The sequence below is a fragment of the Varroa jacobsoni genome, unplaced genomic scaffold, assembly GCF_002532875.2.
Source record: "Varroa jacobsoni isolate VJ856 unplaced genomic scaffold, vjacob_1.0 scaffold_181, whole genome shotgun sequence".
NCBI lineage: Eukaryota > Metazoa > Arthropoda > Arachnida > Mesostigmata > Varroidae > Varroa > Varroa jacobsoni.
In genome coordinates, this window is record NW_019213083.1 from 123,024 (window position 1) to 137,962 (window position 14,939).

Sequence of the window (14,939 nt, forward strand, 5' to 3'; positions counted from 1 at the left end):
TACATCCTATAATACTAGAATACAATATATACCCCATGCACAATTAGCCGTTACTCTAATTATCACTAATTTCTAATTTTAACTATTCGAAGAATATACAAGAAAGCAAATGACATAAACGCACAATCTGCGTCTTGGATTCTTGGCAGCACCGACCGAAAGTCCCGAACCGGTGGAATTAGTAACGGCATTCAACTGTGCCTTGGATGCTGCCGAAATGCAGACGACACTTAAATGCGCCGGAATTCTCCTCGATTGGGATCAGGCTCGCAATCAGCTCGTTACTTGTGGAGATTTAAAGGTTGTCCGCATTTGGGATATGGCAGCTGAACGGCGACTCCTCGACATCACGCTTGATGCCGATTCTCCGGTTAGGTGTGTCTCACTTGATCGGACTGCTGGCGGAAGTTTGTTGGCTGTAGGCACAATTGACGGTTATGTTAAGTTGTACGATCGGAGAAAGCCACCAGGTGGTATATGCCGTCCAGTTCTCAGTACGCGTGAACATCTTGGACAGGTGGTTGGTGTGCACCTGAACATGAGCAGACGTATCCTCATTTCGGCTTCGGTTTCGGGCCACGTTCGATATTGGCAGTTGCCCGGAGGAGGAAGCAACGCAGGTGGAGGGTCTTCGCAGCCTACCGAGGGCTGCCGACAAAGTTCTCTTCCAAATCAGGATCTCACCTGCATGGTCGTGCATCCGTTCTTCCCAGGAATACTGGCTTGGTACGTTAATTACAAGAACGATCGTCAGTGGCGCCAAAGGGAACGACAAGAAACAACTATATGATACAGGACACAGCAAACTTATTAGAAGTACAGATTATACTCACAATAAATCAGTTTACTCGTATGTCTAACATTACGGATATATCTTCTTGCAGCGGAACACAGACCGCAAACGTTGTCGTACAGGAGGAAAGTGGACCGGCGCACATCTTGAAACCTCATACTGATTGGTTTTCAGGTCAAAAAACGTCACCCATAAACGCAATTGCCTTCCATCCGTACAAGGTATGGAGATCGTTGAAAAACTTCAGAGTTTGCTTAAGTTGAACAGCAACAAATTAATCTATAACGACTAATGCGTTATAATTTGTTTTGCTGCTTCTTCCATCGTGCAAACGTTATAAATAAAGCGAGTGGTTCGAACCTATTTTCCAACCAGTGTGGCCAAGGCTAATTAAAAAAAATAATAATAAACAATAAAAATAATAATGCTAGTAGGTTCATCGTCCAATAGGTTACTTTTCTTTTGCACTATTTTTATGCATCGGCAACATTGCCGAAACCACGACTCTGATCTGCCGTTTGTCGAAAAAGTATTTACGTCGTGCCCCCATATTTATAATCGATTTACAGATGTGTTTAGCAACGGCTTACCAAGATAGCACTGTGTCACTGTACCAACGTAGACGAAGCTGAGAAAAGTGGCGATGCAGCAACACCAGTGCCGATGCTGATCCCCTAAAGAGAAATATCCCCGGACTGCCGCTAATTGTAAAGTCACTTGAGCAAATAACTGGTCCCAAGGAACACTGTAAGTCTAGTCAGATAAAGAACAGGAAGATAAAGAAGCTTGCGACCTGCCCTACTATGATGCTGTGTTATTAAATAAAATACGATGAGGTCACACCGACAGGACGGGCAGGGTCGAATAATGTTAACTCATTCGTTCGATTCACTCGGCGAAAGCAATATGGTTATGGCGCCACACTCAGTTCAAAACACCCAACAAAAACATAAGGGCAATATTATTTAGGTAAATTTTTAGATGTGTGGTCAGTCAGGTCATCCGCGAGTCAATACGCGAGACATCCCTGTCCTTTTCCCTTATCTTGCGATTTCTCTTTCTAATAGAGGAAACAAAACAGAACGCGTCCTCTGTCTTCCTTTGTATTTACTGAAACAAGAGGAAAATAGCTACAGAAGCGTCGATCAGAGGCCGGGCCTTTGGCTTTGACTGAATAATGAAAGTAAGATAGACGCTCGGCACGCGCTCATTATACACAAACAAAAACAATGACAACAATATTACCATAAGAATAGGAGCGCTTAGTGTAAATGCGCACCACCTAACTATGAATGAATTGTATTTAGGACCTTGTGTACAGTAGCATCCTCGAAACGAGGCCTGAGCAAGACACGAATGACGTTTATCTATTACTAACAATTGTAATATCTATGGTATGTTGTCTGTATTTCTGCCAACGAATAACCTTGTAAAACAGGGATGCCACAGATGAAACAATAGAATAATAGATACTGCACATACAACAACAGCAAGGCCCGCGACGACGAATTAAGGCACAGTTTCATAAATACCTCTGTTATATACTAATACGCAAACCACAGCTTGACTATATATATATATATATATATATATATATTATTAGTAATAAAGCAACAATGGCGAAGGATTCGCTGGCTGGACGACTTTAGACGACGAAAGTATGATTACGGCCAGTTTGTCGGTGAAATACTTAAACATTTACTATAATACTACACACTGAATAGCTGATGAAAGATAGCATATAAGGCATTACATGATACGATGGAGAATGATACTGGTAACAATGATATTAGGTAATTAGCTGTCTGCTACGACATAAACATGTAAACATGGGCGCTGCAGGCGAAGATAGGTGAGAGCACTATTAGTACTACTAGCTATTTGTTAGGCCAGTTTATGACTGAGTGCGGTGATGGTGATGACGATGCCTAAAAAAATTATGCTGAAGCAGTACAAAGGTGATGAAAATGAACCGCAGAGTATGTAAAGACAAATTGAAGAGATAGCTTCCTTGATTATCTCGTCAATATTTATTGAATATGTGAATGTATGTTTACGTAGGATAATTGACGATTATTTGTACAGCAGAGTGATCAGCAACATCGCGAGAAACAGCGAACGATTCTGTACGAAGCTAACGGGTAATAAAATTAGGTAGGATAAGCCGTGAAAAATAGTGTTATTTGCTATTCGGATGGATAAGCTGGAACGAATCTTAGGCGAACAAACAGAAACACGCACATACAGTCGAGCTAGTAATTAATGTAAATTATTACTATTGCTATGAAAAAAAAAACGATATATTTAAGAGGCAAGATAAGAAAAGACGTTGTTGACAAATCGATCGAGCAGAAAACACATCGCAGAAATTCCGCTGTCTGTATGCGCGTGCATCGCAGTAAATGGTTAACGGGTAGCAATGAGTCTGCTGTTGGAATCGAATGGGGCTATGTGTAAAGGATGAGCGACAAAAATAATGTCTCTAATGATCACGATAGCTGAACGCAATGTGTCGGGTTTTGTTACGGCAATGTATAAGAACGAACCAAGTCAGTGGTACATAAAAAAATACGTGTTGGTTAGTGGAGCCTGGGTGGGGTCTGAAGGGTGTGGCAAGAAGCAGCTGTCACGTGTGTGATGATAACGGTCTTAAGTGATCCATGGGCAAAAAACGAACGAAGGTTCGCAAAATCAGGAAAATTAGAAATAGAATGAAGCTAGATTTGGAACTCATGTGTAAAAGAGAAGAGTCCGGCCCCCATTTTAGATGTGTCTTTTTATATTTCTTCTGCCCCCTCCTGCTTTCTTCTGTGCGTGGCGCGCTCGCTGGGGGTTATGACAAAAAAAGGCAATACGCAAACGCAACAGGATTAAAAACCAGCATCCAGAGAACAGATAGTCAACATTTCGCTACTGTAAAAAAAACGTTAATTACGTTTAAAGGTTTAAACTGATCTGTGATCGGTTCAATGATTGCTCAAAGAAATGGTCTTTTTTCTTGGTTGGTTTCATGAGCTATGAGGAAGCACTATTTTTTCTATACGAAGAGAATTCATTCGTTTGTTGAAACGAAGAGCACGTATCTATCGAATGGTAACACCAGTGGTCTTTACCAGTGCAATGCCGTTAACTAATGTTGCGATTATCAGCAGACGTACCGGCGTCGATATCCACACAACCGTCACGTGATCTGGTGCTCTTCCCATTTTATTTGAAACGCATACGAGGCTGTGTTTTACTGGAAAGCGTCTATACAAGTAGAACACGGCCATTATTATCTGAAGATTCGTTTCTTATTTATGTTCCCTTTTGAAAAACAAGCTAGTGTTAGCACACTAAAAACAATCTCAAAATTCGAAAATGTTTGCCATTAGTTTGAACATATTAGCAACAATGTACGCGTGAATAGTTAGTTTACAAACATGTACATCCTAGTCTCACCATCTACGAGATGTACAACTACAGCTCGAGTAGGTTCGGGGTCTGAGAATACAAAGATGTACAGTTAGTCGTAAGGCAATATGTTTTACAAGTAAAAAATTCGATAAAGTGTCGCAATCGAATTATGTCAGTGAAGTTATTGGCCTGACTAAAAAAATTAACTAGTATGTATCAACAAATAAATGATATGCAAAATAAAAGTAAATCATGACTACTGTTACCTCTCTTTTCGAAATAATTCCCTTCATAAAATAAACTGACTAGCGTTAGTTATAGAAGTTGCAAAAATTATAGAAAACTTTTGCAGCTTCTGCGCTGCTTTTTTTTGACGTCACACAAATGCACTTCAAGCTGAAACTGCCATATTGTACCGCGATATATGTACGCTAATGTATGATTAAGGTATGGCTGTAGTTGTATATAATGAATTGTTAACCATTCTCTGCTATCACGATCGAAAATGGCTGACATAAGGGGCATAAATAGACTTTATTACCCAAGACATGGTGAATTTGGTGCAATCCTCATCTGACTGATAACACTGAAAGACGAACGAACACCGCAGAAAGACGAAACTTACGAAATCTTTCATTTGGTTTAATTCTAGTTCTGGTTGCGTAAATAATTAATAACATTGCTACTTGCGGTTGGTGTTCGTTCATAGATCACCAAGGAGACAGTTCGTTTGGAAACCACCTTCTGAAATGTTAGTTTCAGTCTGCTGTTAATGCAATGCATTTTTCTTTTCCCGTTGTCGTTATATACGGCATCGATGTACCGTCCACGCTGGCGAGAAGTAAAGCTTTTGCAAGCTATTACATCAATTAAGTAGAAGTATTACATTAATTTGGTAATAATGCCGTTTTTCTTGTGAGAATAATCTATTCGTATCCGTGATCTCCAGTTAATTCGTTCAATACGAAGTGAACCTTGCCGTCAAGCCACTGCATTTGTCCGCCATTTTGCAATTCACATCGCTTTCGGTCTACAAATAACTCGTTCGGTTGAGAACTGGCAACTCTTTTATCTTGCCTTTTTAATGCTTCTGAAGTAATACAAGGCCACAACAATAACTATCAGAGAACGCCTCACCCGTTCCCAAAATGTTTTTAGCTACTCATGAGCTTTAACTAAATCTGTTATAGTTAAAAAAAAAATTAGACGAAAACAATCCAAATTCATATTTAAATCTATCTATCTATTAAAAGATACCTATTATGAAATACAACACACTTGAAGGATCTTTACGACTAAGCTATTCATGTATAATATATAATATTTATTATTTAGCGGTTACATATAATTTACATATTACTATGTCACGTATACATTAGAGAGCATATGGGTTCTCTTCTCCAGCGTAGACTGTTTACGTTCACGTTTTTTTATAATTTCCTATATGCCCATTTCTCCTAACCTGCTCGGATGCAGAGGATGATTTAGTCGCTTCTACAAACGTCCATTCTGAAACAATCAATTGCAAATCATACGAATTGTGTTGGAAATTAGTTATTGTTAATTTCATTTTCTTGGACCCCAGCGAATTGTTGTTATCTAATAAGCATATACTTTTACTGAATAACGAAATACGTAATATTACGTTTTCTAAAGCTGTATGAAAATATTCATATCGTTCGGCATTGTTGCAGACTGTGAAAAACTTACATGTGTAAGTCTTGTTTTTGCTAATCCTAATAATGACTGGCAGAAGCGGCAGTTTTTTTATTATGCCATTCCCATTGATCTAGTTTTCACGACAATTTAAGACACGTTGGCACAGTTATGGTTTTCGACCTGGTACTTTGCTGTCTGCTCATAACTGCCTGTATACCGAATAATGTCTTACCGTTTATCTCGATGTTTCGCCAGCTTTTGCGTACGATGGCGATCCATCGCGACGTTGGCCATATGCCGCTTGAATTTGGAAGCTTTATCAAACAGTCCTTCAGATTCCTTGCTGCCTGGTACTAGTGGTGCACCCAAGCTGAATAAAGATCGGAGACAATCGTTCGTCTGCAAATGATGATTCATGCCACGGCCCAGCACGCCGATAAGTGCATCGTACGTTCGCTTGTCCACCCATGTTCGAATGTGGAGGGCTTCTACTCCAAAGTGAACAGTGAAATCAGGACCCTCTTCATCTGTAATTCCTCGTTCAATATCTCTAAATGATGACTTTTGAATTTTTCGATCCTTTTTCGTGTGTGACTTTTGCGAACCGGTTTTGAGCTCATTCAACTTTGCACGCAAGTTTTGAAGATGAAATCGAGGATCTTCAGGCTTAAACATATGCTTCTGGCCGCGCCCGATTTCAAACATCAAGGCTATTGTCTCGCCAGCTGCTATACACAGGTCGACATCGTTGCTCTCAAGAACACCACAAATCGGTGCCAGATGTCTATGTCGAACACACACATACACGTATTCCCACGTCGCGGCGGCGGCAGCAGCAGCAGCAGCAGAAGGTGAAAATATTGTGTTAGCATATCACACCATCATCAATGCTATACAGCCAATAAGGTAGCATAACAATTTATAGTATATTAGCAAAATTGTATGATAAAGAGAAAAACATGTTTTCTCTGTTATCTTACCTGTTAAGGTGGTTATAGGCGAGATCGGCAGGTAATGCTGTCAGCAGCAATGCCCATGACTGTAGCGCTGTCTGGTATAGCGCCGACTGCTCTGGAGTGATCGTTGGCGGCATGCCGTCGCCTTTAAGATAAGCGCCGGAAAACACTGACCGTAGTTCGTCCATAATCTCGCGGATGTTAAGAGGATTAGTGTCAGCTATGTAAGCAGTGATTGCGAGCGCATTGGCACACTGCTGACGAGTAGCGTACGGTAAGCCCGCATTGGTCACCATATGTCCGAGAGTTTTATTCAGCGTATCGTAGATGTGCACACTGTCAGGCTCAGGACCATATTGTAAGACGAGAATGCAGGCCAAGGCACAAGCTGCTGCCTGTTCATCGGGTCGACCTTTTTTCACGGACTTTTCAACGATGTCAACCATTGTGCATGGTCTAGTCGCAAGGAACTCTGGGCAAAATCGGTCAGCTAATGCTTGCCGTAGAACCTGTAGGTAGGTTGTTCGACGTGGCCCTGTCTTTACCGTTGAAGCGCCGTCAATAGCCTCTTTCAGTTTGTCCTCGAAGTGATCAACTTCCTCGGCTCCTGAATTACTTCCGTCCTCATCTATGAATCACATAAAACAGACGAATATTTAACGCGTGTTCATAAAAATTATTTGTTTTTGCTGTACCCTCTATACGACCGTATATCATGTTATTTATGCACATACATAACTTACTAGACATTTTATAAACACCAACATAAAGCTGCGTATGCAAATATGTATACAAGTTCATAGACATATAACAACAATATTCTGCCTAAGCAGCACCACCCGAAAACCAACCCAAAGCCAACAGGGCAACCCGAAAATAAATGACAAAAGCTACACCGGCGCAGACTGGCATAGGAAGGCGTCCACTGAAAGGGAGACATTAGAAAAGCAATTAAATAACCGGTCGTCTATTACGGATAGTCAATGAATTGAATTCCACCACAACAGATTTAATTAATAGTGAAAAGAGTAGCAGGGTTTGGCTTTATCTTACGGTTAGAACCAATCACAAAGCTAAGGGTCCAATTGCCAGAGCTTAAAACTCAAACAATTGTAGAATAATGCTAGTCCAAGCATTCGGGTTTCAAAGCTGACATATACAGTAAAATAAAAATCTAGAAACAGAAAATCCAGATACTCAACTCTATCTTTAATAGATCGAACGCTGCTTTTTAGGATTGTCGCCATATTACTTATAACCAGTTATAGCCAAGCAGTCAGTTCTATAATAAATGACTAGAAAAATTACTACACCCTCGAGGTTCAACAAAAAAACTGTTCTAGGTCAGTTTTAGGCTTTTTGGGACACTAAGGAATGTACACAAATATCTGATGACTTTTAGCTAGTATGCATTACATACATTGTATAATAGCCCTCACATTTTAAAGCTTTAGTCTTGTGTATGTATCTTTTCTTATTTCGGCTTTTTCACTGCGGACCGTCAATCCGAATCACACCAAGTTCGTGGCGATCCTGAGGGTCGCTGCACAACCTTAACAAAGCCAGACTGTACGCGACAATAGGTCTGGTCCAACTTGCTTTGAGCCACGTTCTTCTTATCCGAACGGTTTGCTCTGTGTAGTGAAGATTCATTTTGATTTACTAATTTGGAAATGGACGCTTTATTGTATTGCTCACCTGTATTCTGTTGGGAAGCGCGATTGTTTCCCGCGCGAGATTCGCCTGAAAAGACGGAGCACGTTTCAAGGGAGTCCTCATCCGACGACTCGTACTGACTACCTCCGCCGCCACCTTTATTGCGACCTGTAAAAGTTTCGGAAAAAAGTATGAAATGCTATTGGTATTTCACCTAAGAATTCGTTTAGACTCGTCGGTGTTGCTCATCTAATGACTTAATACATCGTTACACAAACAACCCCTACTGATGACACAGAAAGACGCTGTCAAGCATCTGTTGTTATAGCGCATACGATATTTTTTGTATCAATGAAAATACAGGAGAAAACGTCGAGATCCACCGCACCACGTATCATATTGTAAAATACATACGAAATTTCTTTTTTTTATTTGTTCAACAATCTAAATAGCCGATAGAAAATATTTCCCATCTCTTTTATAATATAGAAACAACCACACACACACACACATACTACTATAGGTTTTTCTCAAGAAAAAATAAACGCATAAAGTGTAGAAAATTAGTAACAGTATTCGAAACGATAAAGCAAACGTGTTCGCGAATTTACGCTCTACGCTTCGAGTGACATACGTCTAGCGGCGTTCGTTAATGTAGTGGATGTAAAGTAAGCACAAACCTATCGGTGCTTCTATAAACTTGCTACAGACGTAGTACGTTTTATGCTTTTTTTTTTTATATAGAATTTATGTAGAAAAAGTTTACCCTTTTTCGTTGGCTTTATCGTCCACGAAGCCTAGCACACTTCATGTATACGTTCGTATGCATCTGCTTCCATATATACAAAGTTCGTTATCATGATTACTGTGCATCCATCCGTTCATCCGCTGCATGGTTTTACTAGCTCCAAATTGGGTCGGACAGTTCAATCAGTCCATGACAAAATGGCATCGGCAAACAATTTTGAAGTTGTGCTCTTGCCCATCTTTACTTCAGCTCCTGCATACACTCCTGACCACGAAAATTCAACCTATTTAATGCCCATGCCCCAATGTTGCTCGCGTATGCTCTTTTCCCACAACTTCGCCTTAATGTCGGTTTCTTCACCCACGGTTTCCTTTCTATCATCATTCTATTAAAAGCGAAAAAATCATCCATAGATGCGAAAACTACGACGCTCATACTTCATATTTTTTGTAGTGGAGCAACAGGATCGAGGAAGTTCTTACTTTCTGAAGCATACACATATGCTGTATATACACCTACTCGCATCCTATGCAGACGAATATTACTGTGCGAAGGTACGCCGGGTAGTGTCTAATATGGCCAGTATGGCACTACGGCTCATAGAAGTTGAACGACTCTCTCTCTCCTTGGCAAAAAGGCTGTGCGCACTACACCAGCATATTAAAAGTACCACAACAGAAAAAATAATGGGGTAGATCAGAGTAAGGGACAAATGTTTCAACAGATAACTGAGAAGTAATTCCCAATGGTGGGGACGGTCTTTTGCTGGCTGGCATAATAACCTAATACTCTCTAGATTAATAATGTCAGATGATCAGACTAGACTAGACCGTAGATCAAACGACAATACAGACGAAGCACTTAGTATAACCCCTAGGGACCCTTTTTTCTGTCTTAAGGTCGTTCTAATTTAACAGTAGTGGATACATAATGTAATGTCTAATTCTTATGACAATCTTTTACTCGCGATTATTCATGAAGCATACGGCTTCCGACTCGTAGTTCGTTGAAAAATAAACGCTACGAAACGTACAAGTATTGCAACTGCATACTTTAAAATAAAGCACTATACGCTTTATTTGTGTCGGCATTAGGTGACAGCTCTTGGGAACTAGTTTACTGGGTTTTAAGTAGAAATTTATAGTGGAAATTGGAAAATATAACACCATAAACCATACACAGACTACGTTGCTACTAAGGTAATGGAATATAACAACTAAACGATTCTGGTTTTAGTCACGTCGTACTATATTTACCACTTCTTCATAGAATTTCATCGTTTAAATGTTAATTAATAAAACTGTTGCTTTTAAACTTACGACGTCGACCGGTCCCCATCATGTCGCCAGTTAATCCTCTTTTGAACTAAGGCTTAGTCACTTTTTAACATAACGTTATGCAACAGAGTTTTGGCGTGCACGACTGTTGTTTCAGTACATAGTGCTATGAATCCTGGCTCTCTTTGCTTTTTACCTTTGAATCTTAACCACCACAAGTAATTGAACCTTGATCTGTATAACAGGCTCTGCAAAGACTGCCCCTGTCCAAATCTAACAACCAACAAACCTATCATGATTCTCATGGATCCGCATCGTCAAATCTGCTTATCCCCTTCTTAAAAGAGTATAGCATATGCAATGACGTAAAATGATACACACGAGACGCTTCGAAAGGCCTTCGTGTGTTTTCAATAAAAACGCAGCCCCGATGCCCTTTCCACCAGTGGGGAGTTTCCGGAGTTTGCTCCTGGGCCCTTTCCTATTCCAACATGCTTATAACGTTGTCTTTCAACAATAAGAACAGACACACATACACAAATACGCAGTTCGTGTTGTCCGTCTTTGTCACGCAAGTATGCCCCATCTCTCATGACATACTGCAATGCATACTTCGCAAGGGAAGGGAGAAAGGCTATGCAGACATACATCTAAACACATAGGTGGGAAGAATTAAAGGACCTAGGCTTTCTAGTTATTTCACAGTTAAGCTTCTGCAGATCTTTCAACCTCATAATCGAAAATACGCGCTAGTCCTCCTGCTGTCATCGAATATCCGAATCCGGCGGCGGCGTCCTACATGCGCCGGCTAACTGTTTCTGTGATATGGTTGTCAAATGGCCTTAATGCTTCGCCAGTTCTCAGCCATCACATTACAAAATGTAAGTGTTTCCAAGTTTTTACGTCCGATACAGCGGCTCGTTCTTCTTCGACTTCTCAATTCGTCACATCTTGACGTCATTGCTTGCGGAGCACGCTCCTCGTTTACGTTGAGTTCGCTCTCACTCTGAAATTTCGTCAGCATACCCCCTCCGTCCCGCCCTCACGCCTGCTCGTGAACAGCAGGGAGCGAGCTACTGACTCTCCTGTGCTACTGATTATGTATTTACCATTATTATTATAGCACGCATGGCTACATGTGCAACTGCTACTGGGTAAGTATCAGTCTATAGTAGTATACATCTCAAATTCTTAAAAGGTGCCACAGGCGTCCCAGTAATAGTAAACGGTAAGAACTAATAGCTTGTGAGTATTTTCCATGGAAGAATATATTAGGGATCAATAAAGAGCGGATGAGGTGGAATATTTTGTTAGAGCCAAGTAGTTTGGCAAAAACGGCTGCACCAAACACTTACAGGAGAGGCTGCGGCTATAATCAGCGACTCGATCCTAAACGAGGCAATGGTAGCGATAGCTGGGCAGCTGTATCTGAAGGTTATCGGCGTTTCAACGTAATGACGACTTAAAGATGAAATAAAGAACTAGGTACATCACCCAAGAATCGAATTCTAGAACAATGCTGCCACGTTCCAGTCTTTAAATTTTAAAGCTATCATTCGGTACATTGTAACTCGATGTGGGCAGACCCATATAAAAAGGAGCGGTAGCGTCACTTCGATGCTGTTCGAAAAAACTGAAACTTTTACGTAATATTTCTTCTAGCAGTTCGTATGTTTCAAATATAATGACAAAGTATTGTATACAGATGCAAACTGTGTATGTACAGTATTGTCGGTGTATTTGTCTTATGTATAGACTAACAACCTGATTTAGAACATGCCTTTGCTCAAGGCATGCTATAACGCTCGCACGCACACACAAGCGGAACGCTTACAACAGCGCAGCGCGTCTTGCTAGCTCTAATATGATCTGCTCACACCCGTAAACTTGACCTACTTCCTTCCTTAATTTTGTATTCTGAAATCAGACCACGCCACCCGATGTTATTTCTCTTCACACGGAAAATAAAGGCTAGTTAATTTGAAAACGGCCTAATCGCTGACACCAGCATCGTCATCCACACAACAAGTATCTAATTTCCTGATAAGGTTTTCCTCTAAGTTCCGATAAAGCTGAACTTCACGAAGTTTTTAGGAACGAATAAAAGGATAAATGGATGTACAGGGAACAAGGCTGCCCCCGAGAGTTGCATTGTTTTCCCGGTTGCATAATCATTGAAAAATGCTACAGTATTTTTATATTGCATTTTTAACTTATTGATATAGAGTATATTACGATTTACCGCCGAGACATAACTCAATGAATGTCCAGATTTGACCATGAAATGTTGAAATCGCAGTATAATTCAAGTGAATAAAAGGTTTGTTAGGACACGCAAAAGTACTTCCGCCAATAGTAGTATATTTTAATATGAAAATGTAGCTGGCGAACTATATAGTGAATAAATACATTGGTAATGATTATGATTAATTACTATTATTGTACGGTCCCACTGAAGCTGATGATTAACGCGGCCGCGTGTATTCATTTTTCCGTTGTTCAAATATGGCGGATGACTAATATGAACAACAATTAAACAAATTTCAGGTTTTCCCTCTCGATCATCCTCTTTGCTTGTCGTCAAGTTACCAGAAAATGCCGTCGCTGGCATTGTACGATTAGTGCACGTAGATTAAGACCCTAAGATAGAGTGATAGTAGCACCTAAGTGCATAATAACGTAAACGCAATGTTTCGTATTCAGCACTAACTAGAAACACTACGTAATGTCAACTATATTTTTAAGATGCTCACATTGATTCGCTATAGTATTAACTAGCGGAATATTCTTTAATGACGATCATACGGCGGCTGTAGTTGACTTTACGTTTTAATTCCTTGGCAAAGTTTGATCAAACGGCGTCAGATTTGCTTCAATTCAATTAGATATCAAGAATCCACTGTAGTAGATTACGATTGTATTTCTTTATATTTTTATTGTATATTGAATCCAACGGTAATTGTTAAATATGCTATGCTTTTGCTCGGTGTCTTCTATTAGCCTAATCTTCTCCAGGTGTTAGATGAAAATTTTTCTTTTGCCCTTAAGCATGTCCAGAACTGCATCCGATATAATACGCGAATTTAATTAATGAGATAGAATGCGGATGTGATCAATAAAATCATCAATCGTGTTCCCTTACTGACTGCTGTTGCCCTATCTGACGTCTGAATTGAGTCATTTAGGTACTATAAACGACACCGCGGATAGTACAAGATGGTAGCTTCTGCTGCTGCAACATACTACGTTGCTGAGCCTGTGTGACTCTGTAGAAATCTAATAGTCATTGGCTAACAGATTGGTGTCGTTGTTGTTTTCAATATTGTTTTTGCTCATGTTGCCCCTTTTGCCCTTGTTAATATTAGGAGAGCGGTGGGAGTATCTGTTGATTCGGTCTGGTGATCACACCTACCAATAACAGAAACCGAAGTCTACTGCTGTGGTTGTACACAGTGGACATTGCATCAATGCTACTTACAAACCCAACAAGCAATAGCCAGTAGCAGCGGCTAAGTGCGTTTGTGGCAACGCCATCAATAGAGGTCGCCATGATCGTCATCGTCGTTGTTTATATTTGCAATCATAGGCATGATCTCACCACCAGCACCGCTGTTGACGAAGCGACAGCATCTGAAAAACAACTACGGAAACACAGCTTGCTCTTCTTGCGCAAATTTACCTTCGTTGAGCTACAGGGCCGAATACACAATCGGGTTCTAACTGGCACAGATACGGCTAAAATCGTTATTGCGTATCAGAAGGGAACGATCTAAAAACGGGAGGGGGAGGGAGAGAGGCAGAGGGAGAGAGCACATATGACGGGTTGCCTTGCGGAAGCCCCCGTGGCCACCGTCGCCAAAATCGACGAGATCAACACTTGTATAAAGAATGAAAAATCGAGGCATCTTTTTCTGTTATTTAAAAACATAAGGCCTTTTGTAGGAAAAGTTCTAAAATTTTGAACTAAAGCCCCTATGTAATTATAAACTTTTACATTTTTGAAAATATGTGCTTATGATGCGAACTACATAAAACATGTTTTACGACTGTCGGGGAAATGGAAAGGTTTTAAAACGAATACGACTGGTTTAGGCCCTTTTTGCGGAAACCTTAATGATAACGTATATATGTATATATTTGATTTGGAAGTATTCCCGTCTCACAAAAAGCACTTCCTTACCAGACATCATCTGTTAGAGATGACGATAAAGGATAGAATACGGCACCTAAATCGAAACAAACTTTCATAACCCGCTTGCCGTAACGGGCATGCGTTCATTCATCCCTTTTAGTGCTAAAATAAGACCCGTCCTTTCTAGAAGAAACTCGTCATGCGTCGTTTTTAAAATTCGAATGAAAAAAAAACTTATTTTCCATTCGAATTTTAAGAATTTAAAGAATTTTAAAAATTGAAAGAAATTATATGTCTTGGCGTTGGACAAATCTCCCATGAA

At 40.3% G+C, this 14,939-nt stretch overlaps 2 protein-coding genes across 4 annotated transcripts in view; one reads left to right on the forward strand and one right to left on the reverse strand.

Moving 5' to 3' along the window:
* raptor (regulatory associated protein of MTOR complex 1) overlaps positions 1-4,454 on the forward strand; it is a 28,662-nt gene extending 24,208 nt beyond the window's left edge. For both annotated transcript variants that reach the window (XM_022852969.2, XM_022852954.2), the window contains exons 14-16: positions 150-726; positions 885-1,014; positions 1,363-4,454. In XM_022852969.2, the coding sequence (XP_022708704.1) occupies positions 150-726; positions 885-1,014; positions 1,363-1,425 (770 nt within the window). In that variant the 3' untranslated portion in view covers positions 1,426-4,454. The remainder of the gene's footprint in view (positions 1-149; positions 727-884; positions 1,015-1,362) is intronic.
* Positions 4,455-5,467: 1,013 nt separating this feature from the next.
* On the reverse strand, positions 5,468-10,805 carry Ifrd1 (Interferon-related developmental regulator 1). 2 transcript variants are annotated; one of them, XM_022853022.1, is made up of 5 exons: positions 10,775-10,805; positions 8,503-8,628; positions 6,829-7,432; positions 6,081-6,632; positions 5,468-5,698 (listed from the first exon to the last, which is right to left on the reverse strand). In XM_022853022.1, the coding sequence occupies exons 1-5, from the start codon at positions 10,788-10,790 to the stop codon at positions 5,674-5,676; spliced, it is 1,323 nt and encodes a 440-aa protein (XP_022708757.1). In that variant the 5' UTR covers positions 10,791-10,805; the 3' UTR covers positions 5,468-5,673. The 2 variants fall into 2 exon arrangements, with proteins under 2 accessions (XP_022708757.1, XP_022708748.1); XM_022853013.2 differs by lacking the exon at positions 10,775-10,805 and adding an exon at positions 10,528-10,610.
* Between the last annotated feature and the right edge of the window lie 4,134 nt (positions 10,806-14,939).

What these genes read in the sequence shown, in the direction of transcription:
- Ifrd1 (XM_022853013.2), bottom strand. Translation starts at nt 10,549, where the DNA reads ATGATGGGGACCGGTCGACGTC. An exon ending in CGCTTCCCAACAGAATACAG is followed by an intron (nt 7,433 to 8,502) that starts GTGAGCAATACA and finishes TGTGATTCATAG; the next exon opens with ATGAGGACGGAAGTAATTCA. An exon ending in GCCTATAACCACCTTAACAG is followed by an intron (nt 6,633 to 6,828) that starts GTAAGATAACAG and finishes TGTTCGACATAG; the next exon opens with ACATCTGGCACCGATTTGTG.